Source organism: Thamnophis sirtalis, unplaced genomic scaffold, assembly GCF_051295495.1.
Source record: "Thamnophis sirtalis isolate CommonGarterSnake01/CBP01778 unplaced genomic scaffold, rThaSir2_p1.2 scaffold_10, whole genome shotgun sequence".
NCBI classification, from domain to species: domain Eukaryota; kingdom Metazoa; phylum Chordata; class Lepidosauria; order Squamata; family Natricidae; genus Thamnophis; species Thamnophis sirtalis.
Window position 1 is genome coordinate 58,276,126 of NW_028261390.1, and position 23,942 is coordinate 58,300,067.

At 35.9% G+C, this 23,942-nt stretch overlaps 1 protein-coding gene across 3 annotated transcripts in view; it reads right to left on the bottom strand.

Moving 5' to 3' along the window:
* Window positions 1-485: 485 nt before the first annotated feature.
* MARCHF1 (membrane associated ring-CH-type finger 1) overlaps window positions 486-23,942 on the bottom strand; it is a 125,860-nt gene continuing 102,403 nt past the window's right edge. For all 3 annotated transcript variants that reach the window (XM_087724676.1, XM_087724677.1, XM_087724678.1), the window contains 3 exons: window positions 23,283-23,463; window positions 6,434-6,581; window positions 486-2,471 (listed from right to left, as the gene is read on the bottom strand). In XM_087724676.1, coding sequence (XP_087580802.1) covers window positions 2,173-2,471; window positions 6,434-6,581; window positions 23,283-23,463 — 628 coding nt within the window. In that variant the 3' untranslated portion in view covers window positions 486-2,172. The remainder of the gene's footprint in view (window positions 2,472-6,433; window positions 6,582-23,282; window positions 23,464-23,942) is intronic.

Consider the following 23,942-nt stretch of genomic DNA (forward strand, 5'->3'; position numbering starts at 1 on the left):
TGCAGTTGGGCAAAATAACTGCTTGGACTGACATTAACATTAGTATAATGATAAGAAATTCACATTGCAGTATTATTCTGAAAGTGCATTTTGTTGTATATAAGTTCAGTTTTCAGTTTTTAATGCCATAGTGATCTTCTATGCAAAGCATAGTAAAATCATAAATATTTATAGTCGGAGAAGAAGCATATGTTATCACTCCAAATTATAAATATAACCCAAACTATATCCTTATATCTTTTATTAAGAGCCGAGGTGGTGCAGTGGTTAGGGTGCAGTACTGCAGGCCACTTCAGCTGACTGTTATCTGCAGTTCAGCGGTTCAAATCTCACTGGCTCAAGGTTGACTCAGCCTTCCATCCTTCCGAGGTGGGTGAAATGAGGACCCAGACTGTGGGGGCAATATGCTGACTCTCTGTAAACCGCTTAGAGAGGGCTGAAAGCCCTATGAAGCGGTATATAAGTCTAACTGCTATTGCTATATGTCACTTAGGGAAAAAAAAGCAAACCGTTCAGCTTGAGTTTTATTTCAGCTTGTGGCCAGACTTCTTTTCCATTTGTCCCATTATCTGTATTAAATTATGGGATCATCTGAACCCCCACAAAATACTATAATGGCATTTTTTTTCTTTTATCTGAAATACTTAGTTTACAGTTCAGTTATCCAGTTTTCATTTCAGAAAGCTTTCCAGCATTATAATTCTTGTCATATCCATCATATTGTATAATATTAACTTTACAGTTAATATGTTTTCAACCAAGCTAGATTTCTGATAATACAAACAACTCTAACTTACTGACATCAAGTGAGAAAATACCCATTTATCTTAATGAAGTTAACTGCTTTTGCAATTTCTCAATGGAACAAACAAATATATCAGGGCAGTTTACTATTTTTTAAAATTTGCAGCATGAATTATAATTCTTTTAGAAATAACCAATTGCAGTTTTTCATCATAAGCTCCCCTTATTACTGTTTTCTCGTATTAACTCACATTACTTGGGCACAACTCACAATACAATCAACAAGCATAACAGCGATAGAAATAAGATACTTATTTTTCTGTAAATATCTTACTTTCTTTAAGCCTCCTGGGTAAATACTTCTGAAATGGGATGCCAAATTATTCTTTGGATCCCCTGCAGGCTGCATTCTTACACTGATTTGAATTTAAGCATCTCATTTAATCATACCTCATTTTATATTAATATATTAAAATAATAGTATCAAATGAACTACTGAATCCTTGACTGTTAAATTCTTTCTTATATAGAAGTTTCTGCATTTACATTGCCAATTAAGTTCACATTGAAGAAATATTGTCATAATGTGAATGCTGTCCACATAGACTTTTTCAAGGCTATTTTTAAAACAATACCTCACCCAAATAAAAAGATAATAGAAATTATAAAGCCTTTTGTTAACAAAAGTACTCTGTTGTCTTAATACTCCGATTTAATGAATTGTCCTTTGGAAGAGTAATCTTACAGTGGCCCGGAAATTTTTAATGTTCTACTATATAAGAATAATTACAAACTAAATTGCTATTCCAGATGAACGTAGCAATTTGTCAGGGAATTTCTTGTTAATTATTTCTGTGTCTATGATTGACCAAGAAAAATATTCTAATACTCTACTTTACAAATACTCAAAATCCATTATTACTTGATAAGTGTGGTTGTTTTTACAGAAATGTTATAGGGTAATCACCTTAGCATTAAATATCACATTATCAAACAGATAATTTGTGCTTCGATGCATACCTTTATAAGAACCTTAAAAAGTTGTTTGATCTCCCCCCCCCCCAAGTTTACAATAATTAGCAAAAAGACCATAGTAGCAAATACACATAAACTTTTTTTTCTTGTAAACAGAACGTAAGTAGAAGTTCTGAAAACGCAGTTCTTGTAAGCCATCAGTAGTAGTGTTGGCATGTCCTTTGCCTGTTAGAAGTTTTTGCTTTTCTATCTTCCACTTTTAACTGTACTTAGCAAGAAAGGTGAAAAAACATTTCTCAGTTACATTTCAGAGGTAATGTGCATCTTATCAATTTTCCTTGCTATTTTTTATATTTGTTCTTTTTTCAAATATAATCTGTGGATTTGATTTTTTTTTTCCTTGTAGCTAACAGAAACGTTTCACTTTGTTTCCCCAAAGAAATGCTACTTCCATCAAACTGGCATGACATCAGGAACAGTTTCTTCTGTTTGCTGACAGTTTGTATCTGTCTGTGACACCGGAACCACAACTGTATCTTTAATTTCAGTGTTCTGAATGGTGGAAGAATTTTTCTCTTCCAGTTTTTTGGCAGTATCTGGACAGTTCTGAACAAATATCACACGGTTATAAGCCTTCAGCCTTCGCCATAACTGAATGTAGACTTTACATTGCACATACATGAAGACAAGGCCTCCAGTGAATCCAATGGCTACCACAACCAATTTTGTCCAAAATGGCCATTCTAGGACTCCTTTCCATAAGAGAGAGGGAGGGAGGGAGAGAGAGAGGGAGGGAGAGAGAGATTAATGTTAAATTGATCAGGACTATTTCTGTTGCTTTCTCTAATATTTACTATCAACTATATTTGCTGAGTGGTTCAGAAGCACACTTCCTACTATTTTCATAAAAAGACAAAAGTTACAAGTAATCCTCAATGACATCATTCAAGACACGAATTTCCACTACTAATTAAGTGGTAGTTAGGTGAAAGTTCTTATGATTGCATCATTTAATGGCAGTTCTGGTAATTGCAGCTTTGATTGTTAGGCAAGGGCCTCATGCTTCTCTTGAGCACACTCGTCTCCCACTCACTCCCCCATCTCTGCTTTATTGTTGCCCTGAATGACCAAATATATGCATGGGAAAATGATGGATAATGTGTTATGGATAAAAGGCCTAAAATATAGCTTAAACAATTTGAATTAGCAACCAGGTGGTTGTTTCAGGCATATTAAAGGAGCAATTAGTGGCTATCAAGTTCCAATTACTGGTATGTAATATATCCTTTTTATTAAGTGACAAAAACACAATGAGAGAATATAGAGATCCAGGAATGAATAAGAATTCTGTTTGTTTTGTGAAAAACCTGCTTATAAAAAATTGTTCTTCATTTTTCATGGTTTAAGTGAATATATATCAATCAATCATCTATCTATCTATCTATCTATCTATCTATCTATCTATCTATCTATCTATCTATCTATCTATCTATCTATCTATCTATCTATCTATCTATCTATCTATTGTCTGTCCATCCAATATAAATCTAAAAGCATCATCAGTTTGATTGCTTCTGATGAAATAATGAGAAAATTGGTGAATAATATGAGACAAAGAAAGGCTGCTGAGAATATGGAACAATGATAAGTCTGCAGAAATGGACTGTCACTGTATAACTGCTCGACTGTGGCCTGCTTATGGTGTGTCTGTTAGATTTGCTTAGTGCCTGTGACAACTGCCTATGCACCTGTCAAAACAAATACCTGACTTGAACGAATGCACAATTTCTTAAGTTTATCTGGCGAGGGGTTTGGCAGAATTCTGTCTGAAATAATACAAGAAGCAAGGAGAAACAACATTTGGGAAGTGCAGTGAAGCTTTATTTGAGGCTGCTCATGCACAGATTTTTGCTTTTTAGGAGTCACTGAAAAATGTCTGACTGTGCAAAAACATTTATGATTGGTTAGATTTAGTAGGCTTAAATAATACAGTGTTTTACATGGATATAGAATGGGAGGTCAATTGCTGAATGCAGTAGAACTGTTATATGATAGAAGCAAAGCATACTTGAGAATAAATGATACGCTTAGTTATGGTTCAAGGTATAAGTCAAGGTTTGTGTAGTGTTCATTAGACTGTTTACTACTTTTTATGAATTAATTTATACGGAATGCTTGCAGTGAATGTGCCTGTATCTTTACATTCCTAAGATTCCATGTTGCAGGCCGTGAACCTAAACAATTTACAATGAATATTATATTGTATGATACAATACGGAACATGGGTCTCGCTATCAATCTATCAAAGCAATCTAAGCTGACAAGAAAAATTGGATGAATGTAAATGATATAGATATTCTACTTCTAGCAATTAGCAATAGCAATAGCAGTTAGACTTATATACCGCTTCATGGGGCTTTCAGCCCTCTCTAAGCGGTTTACAGAGTCAGCATATTGCCCCCAACAACAATCCGGGTCCTCGTTTTACCCACCTCGGAAGGATGGAAGGCTGAGTCAACCCTGAGCCGGTGAGATTTGAACAGCCGAACTGCAGAACTGCAGTCAGCTGAAGTAGCCTGCAGTGCTGCATTTAACCACTGCGCCACCTCGGCTCTAGGTTGCTCTAGGTTTTTTTAAGCATTTATGCACCGTGTGGAATGCTTACTCAAGATGAGAAATTTTAATCCAAGGCTAGTAATAAGTAGTATATAGTCTGTTACAATGAAATGGTTTGCATATGTTTATGTCTACGTTCTTATAAGGAAATGAGAGCTGGAGAGGCGAAGTCTGCAAGATGGCTATCTATAGCAGGAATGGATGTTAAGTGTTGTAATAAAAATAATTAAGAATGAATGTACACTGAATACAAAGTGATTCAATGATGCAAAACAAATGGTTTGAGTGGATTTGATTGTTGTATAGAGAGCTGCCTGAATTTCAAAACAAATATATGAAGGACAAATGAATGGATCAAGAGGGAAAAAAAGAAAACTTCATGTTATCAGGTCAACTGAAGATGTACAAGTTTCCATGTTTGAAGCAGTCAAAAGAGCAAACAGCATTATTTCTAGTGGTGGTAGAAAGCCAGTGTGGGGTTGTTATATACACCTATAAATGATTTTGCAATTTTAATAGACTTTTAGAATCAAAAGATATTTCCTGACAATAAGCAAGAATATTATTTTGAGATCAGATTTGCCTATTGTCAGATTGTCATTGTTAATCTATCGCTGAAGGATTTTTTTTTGACATTTTCAAAAATGCCACACACCATTTATTTGTCACATGGATCATTAAAGGATAAAATAATGCACTTTTTAAAATGAAGATCATATACTTGGCTTTATTAGTGAAAAGTGTATAAATGAGAACATGGTGGAAAACAAGAAAAAAAGGAAAGTTTTTTCAGAATAATTTGAACTATTTAAGTTATATCCAGAGGAGCATACTGATGTATTTATTCTAGTTGGATTCCTTTCCCATTGTTTATTTTATTGTTCTATTATTTTACTTCTGTTTACACTCCCTTCATTTCCCCCCCCCTTTTTATTATTGTGAGCCACCTAAAGTGCCCCCAAGGTGATAGGAGACAAATGAATTTAACAAATAAATAAACATGTACACTTGAAAGTAATAGCTGAATTTGTGCAATCTATTTAAGATCACTAAATTGACTATTTTCTATCTTTGCACAATTTGAAAGATCAAACAAGCTGTGTTCACGCAATTCCTCTACGTATATCTACATATCTACCCTAACCCTAACCATTTGATAGAATCAAGTTGATGTAAAAAAGTTGTATATCTCTCACTAATTGAATATCTATATCTAGGAGTGTTTTATTTAATAAAGCAAATAATGGCAGGCACATACACTGTCCTAAGTAGTATTTAGAGAGTTTTCTATAGAAGCTATATTTTCCTGTGGCAAATATTGGGTATAGGGGAACAATAACATTTGATTCTGCAAATAGTTACAGTATACAACACGTACAGAAAGCACAGACTCTTTCTGGATTCAGTGTTTGCATGAAACACGCAGAATAATATTATTTGCATTGCATGCTTCTGCTACTATAGTTGCGATTGAGAACTACATAGGATCATTGATTTATTATTTCTATTTTGATTTCTTTTGCAAGTTTCTATCCTTGATCTCAACTGATGGCAGATGTTGTCTGTATGAATGTGCAGAAGGTTAGGCCTGGTTAGCCTTGGATGAGAAGTCACCAGGCAATAGTAAGTCTTGGACAAAACAAATCCTGGAAGAAGTCAATGCAAATTACTTCCAACTCTTGCCAAAAAAAAACTTTATGGGCATGAAACGTTCAGGAAATCAACTTGAAGGAAACTATTTCTATTCAGAGAATTCAAGAGGTAATTCCATGGAAATGCCATCCTTGGGAATCATAACCATTAAAATACCTGTTTGGAACTACTTATTTGGTCTATAAGAGGTAATGATTTGGTTTCATGAAAATATAAAGGGTATTCTTAAAGTGTTGGATTCTGTGAAAAGGGGAATGATAAGGAAATGTTTATACAATTATAAAATTATGTTGCTCAAGAACTAATTATACTAGGTAATCAATCTTTGTAGAAAAGATATGCAAATAAAACATGCTATTGTGTTTTGAGTGTGTGTACTTAGTGAAGTATATTATTAGTGATTCTGCAAGTAGCATAATGTTAAAGTAGAAAATAATATACTCACCATTGTCATTGCCTTGCTTAATTTCCTCAGCAGTCCGATCTATCAATACGTACAATGACCAAACTACACAGGTAATAGCAATAATGTGGAATGTGACTGAGCAAATTATTTTTCTTCTTTCACTTGTCGTCATCTGCAGTTTCTCCCACTGCAAAGTGAAAAAAAGAGTTTACAGGACTTCAAAGAAAGTAGGTCATATTTTTTTCTGCAATGAGTTGAAAATAACTTGGAAATCTGTCATTCTTAGTACATACTGTAGGTGTTCTTTTTCAAAACACACAACTCAGAATTTATTTGATATACAATAATGTTGAATAACCTATTTGTAAAGTATATTATAGTAACATGATATCTCCTACTATGGGAGTTAAAACAAAGACGAATACATTTTCATGGACTCATATATTTCTGTGGGTCAACATAGAAATTTCTCCTGTAGAACATAGCATCAGTTTGAACTGTTCAAAGTAATGTCTCTGATTTGATGTCCTCAAGAGTTATTAGACTACAATGCTAATTGTTCTTATTTGCATTTTTACAATTTATAGTATAAACTATATTGCCTAGATAAAAACAGCAAAACCATGGCTAGATTTTCATGGTGTATTATTCCGTCCTCCATTCTTGATTTCCAGGGATATATACTACTGCTCCAGTTTCTTCCTTGGTGATTCTTCTAATAAAAAAAATACTCTAGTAGCCTAATGTTTTAGAGTATTTCCAAATTTGTTTTAGAAAACTAATACTGTAACAAATATTGCTAAGTGATATTGGCAGGATAAATATGTACTCAAGGAAATATATTTGGATTATATAAGCAGCACTGTATACAATTATCCTAAAGTGAAGTGTTATTTTGCTCAAATCTAGATTTAAATCATGACATTGTTTTTCTTCTTCTTTTTCTTCTTCAGAAGCAAAGGTGGGTGAGAGAAAGACCACTTTTTAATTTCTGCTATGGCTATAAGCAATTAAGCATGATTTTTGTTTATAAAAAGGCACACCAGGACCAGTCATGTAATTAAAGTTTAATTAAGTTCAAATAACAGATATCTAGCCAATAATTAACAAAAATATTTAGCTATATTTTTCTTCTATAAAAATAGATGTCATTATCCTTAATAAACTACTTTAAAAAATGTGCTGTTAAAAGTTTATAATTTGAAATATTAGTTTTGTATCTTATAAAAATAGTTCTTTGGTTGAGCATGGTGCCACACTGCCATCTGCCTGCAATGTGTGATACAGAACATCAGATCTCAAGCAGTATTTAGGTAAACTTTCAAATAAATTCAGGCAGCAGGAACATCACAGAAATAAAAAAACAAAACCCTGTAAATAAGAATGGAAAATAAAGAGCAAGAGCTGCTAATCTTAAATTAGTGATCTTCCCTAAGTCAAGTTTGACTCTTGTGGTTTTATGGACCAATTTGTGTAGTTTTCTTTTGCACAATATGGAAATGGCACAGCATTGCATTCTTCCAGATAGTTTTCTTTTTAAACTTTCCAATCTATTTTGTAATCCTGCATTTTCTGAAGACCTGTCACCAAAACACTAATCAAAGCACTAAGCAGCTAAGTCAGACAATGTTTGTCTAGATACTGTCAACACTTGTAAGCCTACTTAAAATTGGGTTTTCTTTTAAACAATACTGAATTGTGACATTATATTGTTATATTATACACAATAAGTTAAAGCTCTTATGACTGTATAGTTAAAAATCTTAATAGAAAAATATTTTGCCTACATAACCTACAGAACTTCTGTTATTCATTAAAGTTTAATGAATCAAGTATGATATCTACTTCTATATTGGTGGATCAGAGGTTTTTTGTTTTTTTTCATTATCCTTCATTTACCACTTGCATGAACAACCAAATAGATTGCTGGATCAATCCAAAGTAGTGGTTTCCACCTATAAAACTCTTTATGGATGACCTCCTCCATATCCAGGAGTGGTATTCAGCCAGTTTGGACTGGTTCGGGCGAACCAGATCCAAATTTTACATTTGGTTCACCGAACCTGTAGTTGGTTGCAAGGACTGAATGGCTACCCCGCACTGCCCCCCCATATGGCCCCTTTTGGATGCCAAGTAAGCGCAGGGCCTGCACAGAGGCTCTGGGGAGGGCAAAAAATAGGCCTCCTGGAAGTTCTGGAATTCTGAAAATAGGTCCGTTTCTGGCTTCTGGAGCCCGGTGGAGGCCATTTTTGCCCTCCCAGAGGCTCAAAGAAAGCCTCCGGAACCCGGGAAGGGAGAAAACATTCTCCCCGCCATGATGCAGGAAGCCAAATAGGCCATGGCCACGCCCAGCGAGCAACTGGGCAGAGAAACGGTTGCTAAAATTTTTGAATCCCACCCCCGTCCATATCCATGCAACCAATTTCGTTGTAATGACAATAAAGATTATACTTACTTATCTAATTAGCTTGTCTAACCCATTCAGTATAGAGTTCACAAGATTGTCTGGTAGTGATCCCGTCGGCCACTGAGGTCAGAGGGCATGCAATCCACAAGCATTTTTTTTAGTGGTGGCCCCCACATTATAGAATAATCTCCCTTCAGAAGGTCTAACTTCAGAAATTAGATTATCTTTTTTAAGTCATATGGGCAGTAGTTGTTCAAATGCCCTAAAAAATGATTTTCAAGAATATTTTTAAAATGAAAATCCAACATATTTCTCTCTCTCTCTCACAAGCATTGTGGACTCACTCAGAAAAGTTTGGTACAATGTATTGTTCTTTGCTCACAAGACTTCCCTTGACAAAAGCTTGTATCAGTTTTCTTTGTCATTTCAACCCATTTTAAAGTATTGTTAGAATAAAACTGGGGAGGTGGGCATACAGTTTCTCTTAAGTTCACAGAAATATATTAGTGTGTAAGTATAATAAATGATAATGTGGATTGTTTAGATTTAGCCTACTGTAAATTTAACCACAATAATTTATTATGCAAACTAAGTTAGAAGAAAACGTAGTTTATTATATCGGCACTGTAACATGTAAAATATTATTGTATCTATCTAGCACAGTGAGTTTGTCGTCTTTACATGTTCACGATCAATTAATTGGGTTACAATCCTCCTGCCATTCCTATATCCATATTTTGTTAAAGAGGTTTTTGCTAAAAAATCTTGACCGTAGTAAGAACAATGTTGTATATTCCAAAACGTGGCTTATTATGCTTGCCAAACATATGGAATCAGTTTAGAAGTCTATCTTTCAGAATAATAAGTTTTCTCTTACAAGCAATATTTCATAGTAAATACTATCTTCATAGTTTTTCCACCTATTTTTTTTAAAATCTGCATAACTTTACTTGTAATTTAGTAATTTTTGCAAAAACAAATGTGACATTATGCTATTTGTTTGTCATAAAGAAAGAAAACTGTGTACTTTCCAAAAACTGGGAACAGTATTTTTCCCCAACTTTGCTTTAGAGCAGGAACATCCAACCTTGGCAACTTTTAAGACTTGTGGACTTCAACTCCCAGAATTCTCCTGCCAATCCTATAGAGACTCTTTTTAATAGGCATACCAGGATTTAATTTCTGTTTGCAAAGCATTCTATAATTAAATTGCCTTAAATTATTTGCATTAGGTTTGTTTAAATCCCCTTAGGACCATGGAAGCATTTTCTCCTAATTTAGAAAGGTTGAAAATTAGTGCAATGCATTATTTATTAGCATTAAATCTGAAATCTGTCTTCTTTACAACTTTCAGCTAAATTAGAAGAATTACCATGCAGTAATTTAGGCTAATAATCCAGTATATAATTTGAAGCTTTAAAACTATATATTAATAGTATGAAAAATTTAATCACTTGGGAATGAAATCTGCATATTTACTGGCAGATTCATGTCTTTGTTGAATTATTTATTGGATTTGTTTCTACTGAAATTGCTAGATTCTCATTAGTAAAAATATCAATGACAAAACTTTTTATTAAAAGGTCCACAATATAAACAAAAAATACAAAATAATAATACAATTGAAAATAATGGGATATATAGATATTACATGTGTACTCCCAGGCTTATGGTTATTCACTCATAGACTTGGAAAATAGCCACACTCAAATTACTTTCAACCAAACACTGAGGCACAAACGATTCTTTAGGATACACAGAGACCCAGTGAATTTAAAATAACAGCAGAACTTTTATTGGTTACAATGTACATCTATTTGCTCTTACACACAGGGACACATATACTCATCCACACTTAGCGAAGTCCTCAGCCAGGCTGGCAAGCGCTAACCAGAGGGACGGACCGGACGCCACCAAATCTGGATCCAAACATGATTCAAAAGGTGGGCAGGCTCGAGGATCCCTTTTATTCCCCCAAAGTCATTGCTTTGTTGGTTCACAAGACTGGCAGCTAGTCTTGTTACAATCTGGTAGCTGTTGATGGGGTTTAGGGAGAGATTTCCCATATGCCCAACTTCTTTTGTTTGGTTTAGGTGACATTTTCCCTTTATTTCCTTAATGACTTAGTTTCTTCTTATTTCTGTCCTGAAGACAAGATTTTAGACAAGATTCTTGATCTTAGATCATCTCTCGACCATCAGCTGTTTCAGGCTGCAGGGATTGCCTATTGCCGCCTCTGCGCGCCCCATTTTTGGCCTCCGCATCCTATTTTTGGCCTCTGTGCGCCCCATTTTTGGCCTTTCCATGCCCCATTTTCTGCCCATTCCAATCCCCGCCACCCACAATGGGCAGAAAATGTGGCACGTGGAGGCGGCAATAAGCTATGGCAATCCCTGCATCCTGAAACAGCGGATCATAGGTAGGCCAATCCAACCGAAAATCAGCTGCTTGTGCTAATCAGGCTAAATGGAAACAAACAGTCTGTTTGTTGCAAGGAGGCAAATTGCTGGGAGGCAGAGACAGATTTTTTTTCTTGTTTTCCTCCCCGTCTTGTACTTCGGAGCATCTTATACTCCAAAAAATACGGCTAGTCTAAATGCTATTGCTGTTTCAAGTTCACTGCAAAAGAGTGGCTTCTCTTGTGATCATTTGTAGGGTAACACATTCACAAAAAGTTTTCTGCTTATACTTTCATTTGTCTTGATTATATTTTACTATTCTATCTTCTTGCAAAAACATCTCTAATTAATCAGTTTAAACAGCTTTCTGCAAGAATTAACTACTATCGATCAATTAACAATTTATGGCAAAATTATCTTGCTGGGTGTATTATACCTTATAGTACTTGGACAATTTTTAGGCTGTACAATGGAACTTGAATGTAAAAAACACCAATATAAAATATTTGTGTTTGTCCTTTCGTACTGTATTATTTCTCTTCTTAAAGGAAAAAGAAAAGACAACACATGGATTGTTGAATTTTTTTCCCGTTAAAATGTCATATATGATTTCTTTCAAGCAAAGAAAATGAAACAGATGAGTCAGTACTTAAATAAATTATTTAGGTATAAAGGAAATATATGGCAAGCAAGTAAGAAAATATAAGTGTTATTGTCTAGTTGGAGATATGAAAATGTCCACAAGAGGGTGTAGTAAGTCTGATTATTGTTTGAGTCTTATTTTCCAGAGGCCCATCTGAATAAAAACATTTCCATTTCTTTCTTTGTCTAAGCTTTTTGATAAGAAAGCTTTAGTTAACTGTTTTGATGTCTTTGACTTTCTTCTTTATTCCATTATGTAAATTATTAAAAAGGATGGGCATATTTTAAATTTTTTTCTTCTTCCCCTCTCATCCATAGAACCAGCAGAGTAACCGGTTTTTTGTTCTAAAAGAATTCACTTATATTTGATTTTGATTGTTTGGGATTGGAGGAAGTTGCAGGAATGCCATATGTTCTAATGTTATTAATGGAGGAAGGGCGACGTTAGTTTCTATGCGTTGCTTTCGTTTGTTACATTGCATGCTACTTAGGTGGCTACAAAGAACGCATAAAAAGAAGCCAAATATAGCTCTGAGCAAAGAACCCTGGTTTTTGCATACTTTTTTCTGAATTGCCTATAAATGTTATAAAATTACTTTAGCTTTAACATGCCTAATCTGTGTACTTCCCCCACGTTGTTTTCTTTAATGACATGAGAACAAAATAAAGAACAAAATCAGCGTCATGCCTTTGTGCTTAACTGGTGAAGCATTTGACCTTACAAGTGACCAAGAATGACAGTGATTTAAGGTTAGCCATGTCACAGTCTCACAACCACAGCTTATTGTTGGAAAGAAAACGCTGAGGCAGGTTACCTTGACAACGTCTCCGAGCTGCACTGAGAAGTAAAGGAAACACAGACCTCTCAGTTACGGCAAAGAAGAGCAAAGATGCTACCAGTTTGATTAAAAAATAAAATTGCTCCAGAGAAAATCAGTGTTAGCCATCCCAAACAAAATTACCTGTCATTTTTTTAATCATGGTTCTTACTATAAAACTGATGAGAAAGCACAGAGATTTATAGTTGCACAACGCAATAGGTAGAACAATACTAGCAATGTATTATAGTCAAGACTGTTCAGAAGTTTCCTTTTTCTCTGAAGAAATTATACAGGTCGCCTGCAGGTCTAAGAACGGCTTAAAGTGCTGAACCAGAGGTGGGGGGGGGGAACACCAAGAAGTCCTACTTTCTCCACAGCCGCTGTCTCCACAGGGAATCCTGCTTTCAAGAGTCAATATAGCCTGGCATAATTTTAAATTATGAGAGTAGCTCACATGAAGCAAAACTAGCAGTAAATATTTGCTGTTTATTACAAATACCAGCATATTAAATGAACATAGTTCCAAATGGAGAATGATACCGTGCACAGATTTGTAACTGATTTTTTTTTTTTTACATACCTTGTTAAAATTCTCTTGAGGTTGAAAGTACGTTTTTTAGTTATTTATTTATTTTTAGCATATGGCATGACAACGTCAGGGAAATCTGTTAGGTAAGCTCCCCGTTGGGAGAGCGAGTACGTTCAGCGAAGCGTTGTGAGAGTTGTGTTGGAGAACACACAAACCAGCTTACAGAGACACTGCAGTTTAAATAGGCTTTTACTTTCGTGGAAATAGAGATATCAGAGTCCATCAAACAGTCCAAGTCATACACGGATAAGACAGTCAGTCATCAATGTCTTTCAATTAAGGGATAATCCAAATAACATAGTCCAGTATCATATAATCAGTTCAGTACTCTAAGTTTGCTAACAGTTGCAAAACTTACAATAGCTCACGGCACTTCCAGCTTCCAAAAACACTCAGATCAGATCAGCCCAGCATCTAACGAAACAGAGAGCTAACAGTCGCTCTGGCTCCCTCTTATGGCTGATTGAGGAAAACAGCAACCAATCACATTTTACAGTATGATTTAAAGAAACAGGTATAACATTGTTACATGATTTATACATTGCCAACCCAACCGTTAGATTATATTCCTAACAAAACCTACAAATGATAGACACAATGAAATCCTGAAAGCCTATATTGATTGTTCATTCTGTTCAGCCCTTGCGTGCCTTGGAGCATCACAGGGGACAAACTAGCGTACACCATCTGACTAGTAACACTCGGGTTGCTGGCTCTTCTAGGCTCGTCCGCCAGTCTTGGCTCCCCTAGCCTCATTTTATTTATTTTATTTAGTGTATGGCAAATACATGGACTTATAGTAGTTCAAATGTTAATGTCCAGACCACCCAACCATTCAAGGACAGGATGGTCTATGTTGAAGAAAAAATCAGACATTGGGCTGGTGTAAGCTCTTGATGGACATCCGGACACAAGGTGATGGATATTTTGTTGAGGAGCTCCACAGTCACACTGAGGGGTAGAGACAAGACTCCATTCAAACAATGAGTCCTGGTAGACACGATATTGGATGCGGATCCTGTTCAGATTTGACCAAAGATGAAAGATCAAAACCTGGCACCTTTTGTGTAGGGTCATCTACGTAACTGACTTGCCTCATGTTGCATCCAGCCAGGTTCAGCGCCAAGTTCTGCTCTCAGCGTACACAAATGCAGCTAGGTTTGTTTTCTCCACCAAAGTGGTACCAAATATCTACTCGCAATATTACATGCTTTTGAACTGCTGGAAGGGAGCAAATGGTGGGAGCTCAGACCCTCTCACAGAACTGGGCTCAAACTACTGGAGTGCAGACCATTTCTGGCTGGAAGTTCCAGCATCGTTAAGCTATTGTAGCACTGCATCACCATGTTTTTAGTATTATATGTTTTCACAGAAGACTATACAAATTAAATGTATTTTAGCAGGCTATTGTAACTGAAGTAATTGAGAAATTTCTACCTTAAGGCTAGGGATCATAATAAAGTTGGAATGAGCTTCACATCCCAGAAATGTTTCCAACTTGGAACCTACCACTGGCTATATCATCTAGATCTGTCTGTTAGGAAATGTCAAAACCTCTTTGTCAGATTTCATATTTTACTCCCTCTAAACCTAAGGGCAGAAGATGGTACAAAGAAAGATTGCAATAATTCATGACAGCTAAGATTCTTTCCAATTTTGAAGAAAAGCCTTTAAAAAGAATTAATAGGTTATTGAGCCATTAAAAAACAGGAGTTTAAGCCAAATCACTACTGAAAATATTGCCAATTTCCATGCCGATTAAAACATTTAAAACACATTATAGCAAATAATAATTCAAATGCAAGCAAACTACAACAGGTGAATGAAAATAAATTAAAGACCAAAGACCAAGATGTATTACCTAGAACAGGGGTCCCCAAACTTGGTCCCTTTAAGACTTGTGGACTTCAATTCCCAGAATTCTCCAGCCAGCATGGCTGGCTGGAGAATTCTGGGAGTTCAAGTCCACAAGTCTTAAAATGGCAAAGTTTGAAGACCTCTGACCTAGAGCAATAAAGATCAAGGAAGAATGGGAAATAATAAAGCAACAAATAAGTTACATCAAGAAGATCATCAGATATGAAGATTAGATTGTAGGACAGAACTTTGCACTTCAGTAAAATCAGAAATGTTTCTACCAGTGCATCAATGGGAGAGAATGCAATTAACCAGTCAACACGATAAAGAAGAAACAGTGTAGTTCTATGGGACAAAGAAATACAACAAGAATAGAGCTTGGATAAAGGACATGGATAAGAATAGAAAAGAAGCTGAAATGAAAGAACTTCTAATAACAACAAAAATGATGGAGAAAATGGCAAGGAAAATCAAGAACTGATCAGCACTAAATGAAGATGAAAGGCATGGTTTTTGACTGAAACATTTGACTGGTATGCACTCATTCAGTGCCAAGCAGTTTAACAACTAAGCAATGCACACCAAATACTTGTTAACCAATGTCTCAAATTGCTAATATATTAGGTAGCTGATTCAATCCAACAACATCTATCTGAAACCAAGCTTGTTTTCAGCTAAAGCAGAAAGAAAATTACCCAAACAGCAGAAGAATATAGAAGAATCAACTCCTAATTGACAAAATGGTTTTGGCAAACTTTGAGAGAAGGAAATCCAACTTGAATGTTGCATGGACTGATTACAAGAAGGCATTCTACTCCATAACACATGCCTGGAAAATCATATGTCTAGAAATAAGAGGAATCAGTAGCAACAGCTTTGCACAAAGTTCAGTGGCTGAATGGAAGACACAGTGGTTGATCAACGAGAATAGACTGAGAAAAGTCAATATCAAGAGAGAAATATGTCAAGGACACTCATTAACACCACTATTGTTTGTCATTGAATTGATTCCTCCGTCAACAATACTAAACAAGTCAGCCATGGCTATCAAACATCAAGAACATCTGCCAGGCTAACACACATGCACAGTCTGAAACTGTACATAAAAATACCATTTGAAATTGAATCACTGCTAAATACCATCTCTATAAACAGCCAAGACATTTCAAGGTAGTTTGGATTGGAGAATTTGTCACCCTTACCATTAACTGGGGGGGGGGGGAGATGGGATAGTGAAAATGAAGGAATCAAGATGCCCTATTTGAAATGACATTAAAAATCTGAATGAAGCCAATCACTACAAATACCTGGGCATCTTTCAAGCTGACAACAACAAGCACCGAATTCAAGGTTAAAATTAAGTATACAATGACAGTAAAGAAAATCTTAAATTCCAAACTTAGTGGATGAAATACCATCAAGGCAATTAACAGCTGGGTCATTCCATTACACAGCTGAAATGGTAGACTGGACTCAAGCAGAACTAAAAGCCCAGAAAAATAAGGACAAAGCTCTTCATTCAGGCAGAGATATTGACAGACTCTAACTACCAAGCAGCATTAAGTAGGCATGGAATGTTGCAAGGAGACTAGAAAGTTGAAAGTTGAAGAAGAAAGGGCATTGGAAGAATATCTGAAGGACAATTAAGACAATGCAATGAAGCTAGTACACCATGAAAGCTTACTGTATACTGGAGATACCAAACTTGCCTGTAAGCAAAAACAAAAGAATAGAAAAGAGACATAGCAAAGTAAAGTATTACATGACTAATCTAAACAAAAACAATTACCATAGTAGACCAATTGATAACAACATGGTTAAAATGGTTTTCCTCTTAGTGCTTAAGAGGATAAAAGTTTAAGAAAGACAGAGAAGGTAATTCTGGCTAATAAATCCTAAGATTAAGCCTTAAGAACAAAAAACATACAGAGTAGGGGTGAAATCCTCCCAGTTCGGCCGAACCTGTAGGGACCATTGCTGTTGGTTCTGCAAACTAGTAGTAAAAAAAAAGCTTCTGAGGATCGTGCGACTCAGCTGTGAGCTGCACGATTGTTGGAAGCTTTTTTTCTGCTTTTTAAAGCATTTTTCCTGCCAGTTTGGGTGAACAGGCAGGAAAAATGCTTTAAAAAGTGTGCGTGTGGGAAGCTTCTGAAGATCACGCAGCTCACAGCTGATCCGCGTGATCGTTGGAAGCTTTCCATCTCCACTTTTTAAAACATCTTTTTCCTGCCTATTCACCCGAACCAGCAGGAAAAAATGTTTTGAAAAGTGAAAAAAAGTTGGCCACTCCCACAAAGTCACATGACCAAGCCACGCCCACAGGTGGCAAAACAATTTAGATTTCACCACTGATACAGACCCAGAATTGAGAAGACAAATGTTTCTCCTGCAAGTAAGATGAAGAAACGATGGGCCAACAGGTTACTTCTGTGAGATCACAGAGGCTGACTATAAAAAGAAAGAAAAATAGAAAAGAGCAACAATAATGCACTGAAATATCTGCAAGGAATACCACACTAAGAGCATACCAAGAAGAAAACTATTTTGTGACCACAAAATAGACAAAGTAATAGAAAATGAAGAAGCTAAAGCTTCTTTAGAATTCAAAAAAAAAAAAAAAAAAAAACACTTGTCACTTGTCACGTAACAATTAGCAATGTTTCAATATGACCATGCCAGCATTTTAGGAACAGAAAGAAAATCAGGATATTCACTCCAAAGCACTAATAAAAATACAACATGCATTTAAGAAAAAAAATGTTTTAAACAAATATTATTAAATAAGAAAGGCACTTTAAAAACATGGTAAGAAGCTTTGAGGAAAACTTTGAACATGTATAATGTATAATGTGCTTACAAGCACTTTAATTTTCTGATCTGTACCATAAAGATTTTAGTAGTATTATTTGCATTATAAGCCACCCAACTCCAATGGACTCGACATTGAAGTATTACTTCAATGAAGTAGTCAGATTCACTATATAACTCAAACTTGGCCTGGTGCACAATCTTCGTCAAGCAGGCAGTGGAATTCTGCTGTTTCTCAAACATGTCGCTTAAACTTTCAAAGTCTCTGATGTGCCAGTATAAAAAGAAAAGGAGAATGGAAAAGATAGTTGTGTTTTCTATTCCCACCCATATCTTCCCATAATTATTACCATAGTCTTGAGAAACCCTGACAAATGAGCTTGACCTTTATTTTCTCTGATAGTCCTTTTTTTAAGCAGGTCCATTAAATTTCTTTAACCTTAGGCCAGAATTAGAACTAACAACGAAAAGTCAGCATTATATTTCTGAGTTGACATTTGAGCAATCATAGGTGGAAGATGTTACCATTGGCAGTCACTTGTTTACTGAATCATCAAAGTTGTCCTTCAGATATCTTATAGAATTGGTCTCCCAGCCCATCGGAAGAGTATTTGTAACTCTTTGACTATAGGACAATTATAAATCCCCATTCATGATTATTAATCCCAAGAGAAAATCTTCAGGCCTTAGAGAGATGTAGCATTCACATTGAGCAAGGAAGCTAAAAATTTGCTAGGTTTCACACTATACTTGCCAGGCATGAAAAAAAATACTTGATGCTGTTCCAGTTGAATAGTTTGGAATTTATATGGTATACTTTGTTTTAATTGTTGTTAAATAATTCTTGTTTGGGTTAACGAGCAACTTGGTTCTTAAATTGGAACAAGGGATTGATGACTGTAGCACTGCAAAAGATATTGCAGACATTGTTTAACCATGGTATTGAGGTACAGGTCCTCTTGTAGGATTAAGAATATGGACATGTACTTACTTACTGTCAGACTAAGTTACAGTCAAAATAACAAATTTGGAATTTTTGGATGCTTATCATTATTTTCAGGAAGTTGCTTATTACGTATATGACATGGTAGATATGATATTTCACTGAATACAGAAAATAAGTCACATTTATGTCAAAAATATGCCTTTTCCACAACACCAAAATCTATCCATATACCCACCCCAGAGGTGGGTTCCTACCAGTTCGCACCTATTCGGTAGAACCGGTTCGTCAAATCTACCGAACTGGTTAGAAGAGGTTCCACCAGTGGACCCGGAAAACAGGCCACACCTACAGAAGAGGTTCCAAAAATTTTTGAAACCCACCACTGGTCCTTGGATATGATTATTCTACACTATCATGCTCATATTTATAAAACTCAGTGCCTCTGTGAAAGGTAAGGATGACTACTGCATTTGTGGTGCAATCAGAACATTGCGTGTGTTGAAGTTGTTTTAACGCAAACCAAAGATGCCTTTTAAAAAACAAGTTTACATCATATTCTTATGCGTGCCAGTGCTGTGTGTGAGGTAATTTAAGGTGGTTCTGACAAGTGTTGTCGGCATCTTCATATCCGGTCACATGGGCGGCAAGCCACTCCCATCCGGTCACATGGGCGGCCAGCCACTCCCACAAAGGAGGCAACACCCACAGAGTAGGTTCGAACAATTTTTGAAACCCACCACTGACCCACCCACATCCATTTATACAAATTTGGCCATTCTAGAAGGTAGGTTGCTGTATTTGTTAGGTACTTTCATTTTTTTTAAATGAAAATAAGGCATAACTGTTTATTTAGAGTTACAAGATTAACATTAATAAATATTAATGTGGCTATTAATCAAATGCAAATAATAAAATATATGGAAACATGTATAATGCTTTAAATAAAACTTCTGTGTATGTATATTCAGGCTGATCAAATTTTAGATTTCATCTGGGTGCTCAGGAAATATGAATGACAAAAGAGCCATTCTATTCAGAATTCTGATTCTCACAAATAGTTGTACTGTTTGACCTAAACCTTCTTCTGTTTAACAATTATTACATATTACATATCCAATCAATATGTTGATTAGAAAAGTCTAACATAAATCAATGAATGTTGCCACACCAAAAAATGGGGGGAAACCCAAAAGAAACTAAATCTATGAGGTGACTTTTGAAGTAACTTAAAAGTCAATCCAAAAAGTAATGCCACTTGATGAAATAATAATGTGAACTGCAATTTACATAATCACAAAGTTCAGCTTGTTGCTCCTATGAGTCTACACTTGGTTGCCTGGCCTCCTCCCTTCTCCTCCTCTCTTCCCTCTTTCTCAAAGCTCTGATACTTTGTGCTAGAATAATGACAATGTATGTGAAGTGTCAGAGACCAGGGAAACTGTTAAGGTTTTTAGTCATCACAGTAAATTCAATGTCTTGCAAAATATTTGTCCTGATGATATATTGTAGAAGAATTAGAATAACATATAAAACAAGGGGAAGCAACTAAACATACTCTTTTTCTATAATCATTCTGCAAGTGGAATTAACCAATGAAAGCATTGCCCAGATATTTTCTTGCGATTAACATAACTAGTATAAAAGCAGTTTTATTGATATCTGTATGAACATATTTTTAAGCTTTTCTCAGTACCTAACTACTATCCAAAAAATAGTACAGAAAATATATATATATATACATTATGAAAGGAGTGGAAGAGAAAGCACAGAATAGTTTATAGCTCTGACATGCTCAAATGGCTGAATGGGATTAGTAATCAGTTTAGAAAGATTAGTGAAATAAATCAGGAACATCTAAAGTTCATGTAGGTGTCAATTTCAGCTTGTATAACTGTCACAATTATGAATGCATGTGGAGTTACTGATGCAAAATTATAAAACTGTGATCAATTCATTAACCCCACAATTTCAACCTCTGCAATGCCAAGGCATCAAGTTTATAAATGAACATCCTAGGGTTTCACCAAGATAAATATTCTAGATGATCTGATGAATATTTTTAACTAGAACTATTTCAACACTGTAATAAATAAGCAGATAAGTAAATAAACAAGCAAGCAAATACCATAACTACAGAAAAAATAAAATTATATAGTAGAGTAATCTATATTGTCATGGAAAAATAGAATTTTATATGCTGGTTATATATTATAACCTGAAATTTTATTATAGAATGCATTACACTCTTTGTCAATGTCTGCTAGGACTTCCTGCTCTCTTAATAATGGTTTGGTATAAGTGATGGCTGCATTTTGCAAAAATTATGTTTTTTTTCTTCTTAACAAATGTAATTGAGAAAGCTTCTAACACTCCTATAGATAAAATGCTTGGCAAAGCTCCATATTCATACCTTTCGAAGGGTTTAAATTATTTTAATAAACCATAAACATGTTTTAAAACAATGTAAATAACCATTGGGATATATCTTTTTAAATAATTGCTTTTATTTTTCATTAATATTATCTGTTGTTCTTCTGCAGTTCTATGCATCATGGCATGTATACAGATTTAAATATATTATACAACATGATTAGGTTTTGCAATATATGAAAGAATTTGCACTTCTTTTTCCTAAATTGCTGAACAAATAATTTGATCAAATGAAACAGTAAGAACCCTCCCATAATAGCAAATATTTCACCAAATATGGCTATAGATAAAAGTCCTGGAAAATCTGCAGAAACGTATGTGGCATGGAATGAGTTAGAAGGGGTTTGTTTGGGGCTTATATCTAAAGCATATTTACTAGGCAATCATATAATCAATGCTATTAAAATAATACTGTTATCAGTGCACTAGATTATAGCAGTAGCAGATTATAGCCTACAATCTGAGATCCTTGGGCTGTGTTTCCTCCAATCAGAATGTTTGAATATAACTCCTAGACACCAGTTGTCTCCTTGTCAGGTTGCTCCAGGTTTGGTCGGGTGAACCAGTAGTAGTGGCGGTGGGAGGCTCTGCCCACCCGCCCGAACAATTCTGCGCATGCGCAGAAGTGTTGCGAGTGCGCCTGAACCAGTAGTAAAAAAATTGGCAACCCACCACTGCTCTGTGTGATGTTTAATGGGACAGAAGGGAAGAAGGCTTGAATACATGACTAGGTAGTAATCATATTACTGTATTAAATGGAAATTATATTTAAAATATCAATAAAATGAAACTTAGTTTAAGATTATCCTATCTTCTCCCCACTATAGGGTAAACAACCTCCAATATATTACCCAAAGGCCAATAGTGGCACTCAGTCTAGAAATCCAATCTCTGTATGCATGGAATGTGATCAGATTTGTAATCCTTTTGCAATAGCAATAAGCACCTAGACTTATATACTTCTTCATAATAATGCTTTACAACCTTCTTTAAGTGTTTTACAGAGTCAGCATATTGTCCCCAACATTCTGGGTCTTCATTTTATCAACCTGGGAAGGATGGAGGGCTGAGTCAGAATTGAACTCCTGGCAGTGAACAATGAGTTAGCCTGTAATACTGCTGTCAGCCTCTGTTTTGCTGCTTGCTTTCGGCTGCCATTGAAACGGGAGGGGGAGGGATGGTATTTGCGTGAGGGAAGTATTCTGTTCAGGAGTGACTGAAAAAAGGCAGTTGTTCTCACCACCTACTGCGCAGGCTGCAGAGAGAGGAGTTGCTGCCAAGGCCAACTGTCCGGCAAGAGCCGAGGTAGCGCAGTGGTTAGGGTGCAGTACTGAAGGCCACTACAGCTGACTGTTATCTGCAGTTCAGCGGTTCTAATCTCACCGGCTCAAGGTTAACTCAGCCTTCCATCCTTCCGAGGTAGGTGAAATGAGGACCCAGACTGTGGGGGCGATATGCTGACTCTGTAAACCGCTTAAAGAGGGCTGAAAGTCCTATGAAGCGGTATATAAGTCTAACTGCTATTGCTATACCAACCTGATGATGATTTTTGAAGATATCTCCCAGATGACACCTGTGGGGTGTTTGGATTGGACTATGGGATGGGGTTACCAAGGGGAGGGGGTTGGGTCACATATTGATACCTATGATTACGCGTGCTTTTGCCTCAGATCTTGCTCTGCCTAGCTACTATCTATTCATAACCAGTAAAAGTACTCTTAATTCTGCAAAATGGAGTTGAGTGTTTTCTTTCTTGGTTACTGAGGGAAGCAGCCCTGACAACTGCATTCTAACCACCGCACGGCCACAGCTGTCCGATAAGGTATCAGCTTACTGGAAGTAACAGCTGGCTTCCTTTTACAAAACATAATACAATGAACAGCTAGCACAATACCAAACAACACATATAAATCTACACTTACTAACCAGACAACATAGAAAAGAAAAAGTAACGGCAGATTACAGTTTCTTGGACTGTTTTCATCTTACCTTTCGCAGAGGTTTAAGTTTAGTCTCCATGATGAAGTCGTACTTGCAGAGTTCACAGCAACGCGTGTCCGAGCTCTTAATCCATTGATGTAGACAGGCCTGATGAACGAAACGCAAGGTCCCTGTGCAGCGACATGGCGTGATGAGGGGACTTTCATCGTCTCCCTCACAGTGACAGATCCTGATAGAAGGACAGCAACTGAGTGAGAAGATCTGAAGTTTATTTAGACCCACTTTCATGGTGGCCGCTGACATTTAAAACATTCTAAGTATATCCCCTTTGAGATTGGAACCCATAAATTAATCCCTTTTCCATTTTGTAGCTTTCTATTTCATGGAATAGCTTTTCACTTTTAGTATTTCCGAAAGGGTCTGGCTGCTTTTCTATATTTTACGCTATTCTGTGAGTAAACTGCTTCATACTGAACATATTAACAATATGTAGCATCTATAAACGGGCATGTCTGATCAAAGCTTTCCTTTTTTAATTTTAAGGCACTTTCTGCATACTGATTTTAGTAGGAAATAATTAAAAGTAATCCAAACAACTTCATATACTCTCAGGAGTGTTCTGCTTTGAACAAGTCCTCTGCCTTCTGCTTTCCCTAAAAATAATTCAATTTTGATCTAGTAATTAAGGCACCAAGTAGAAAATGGGAA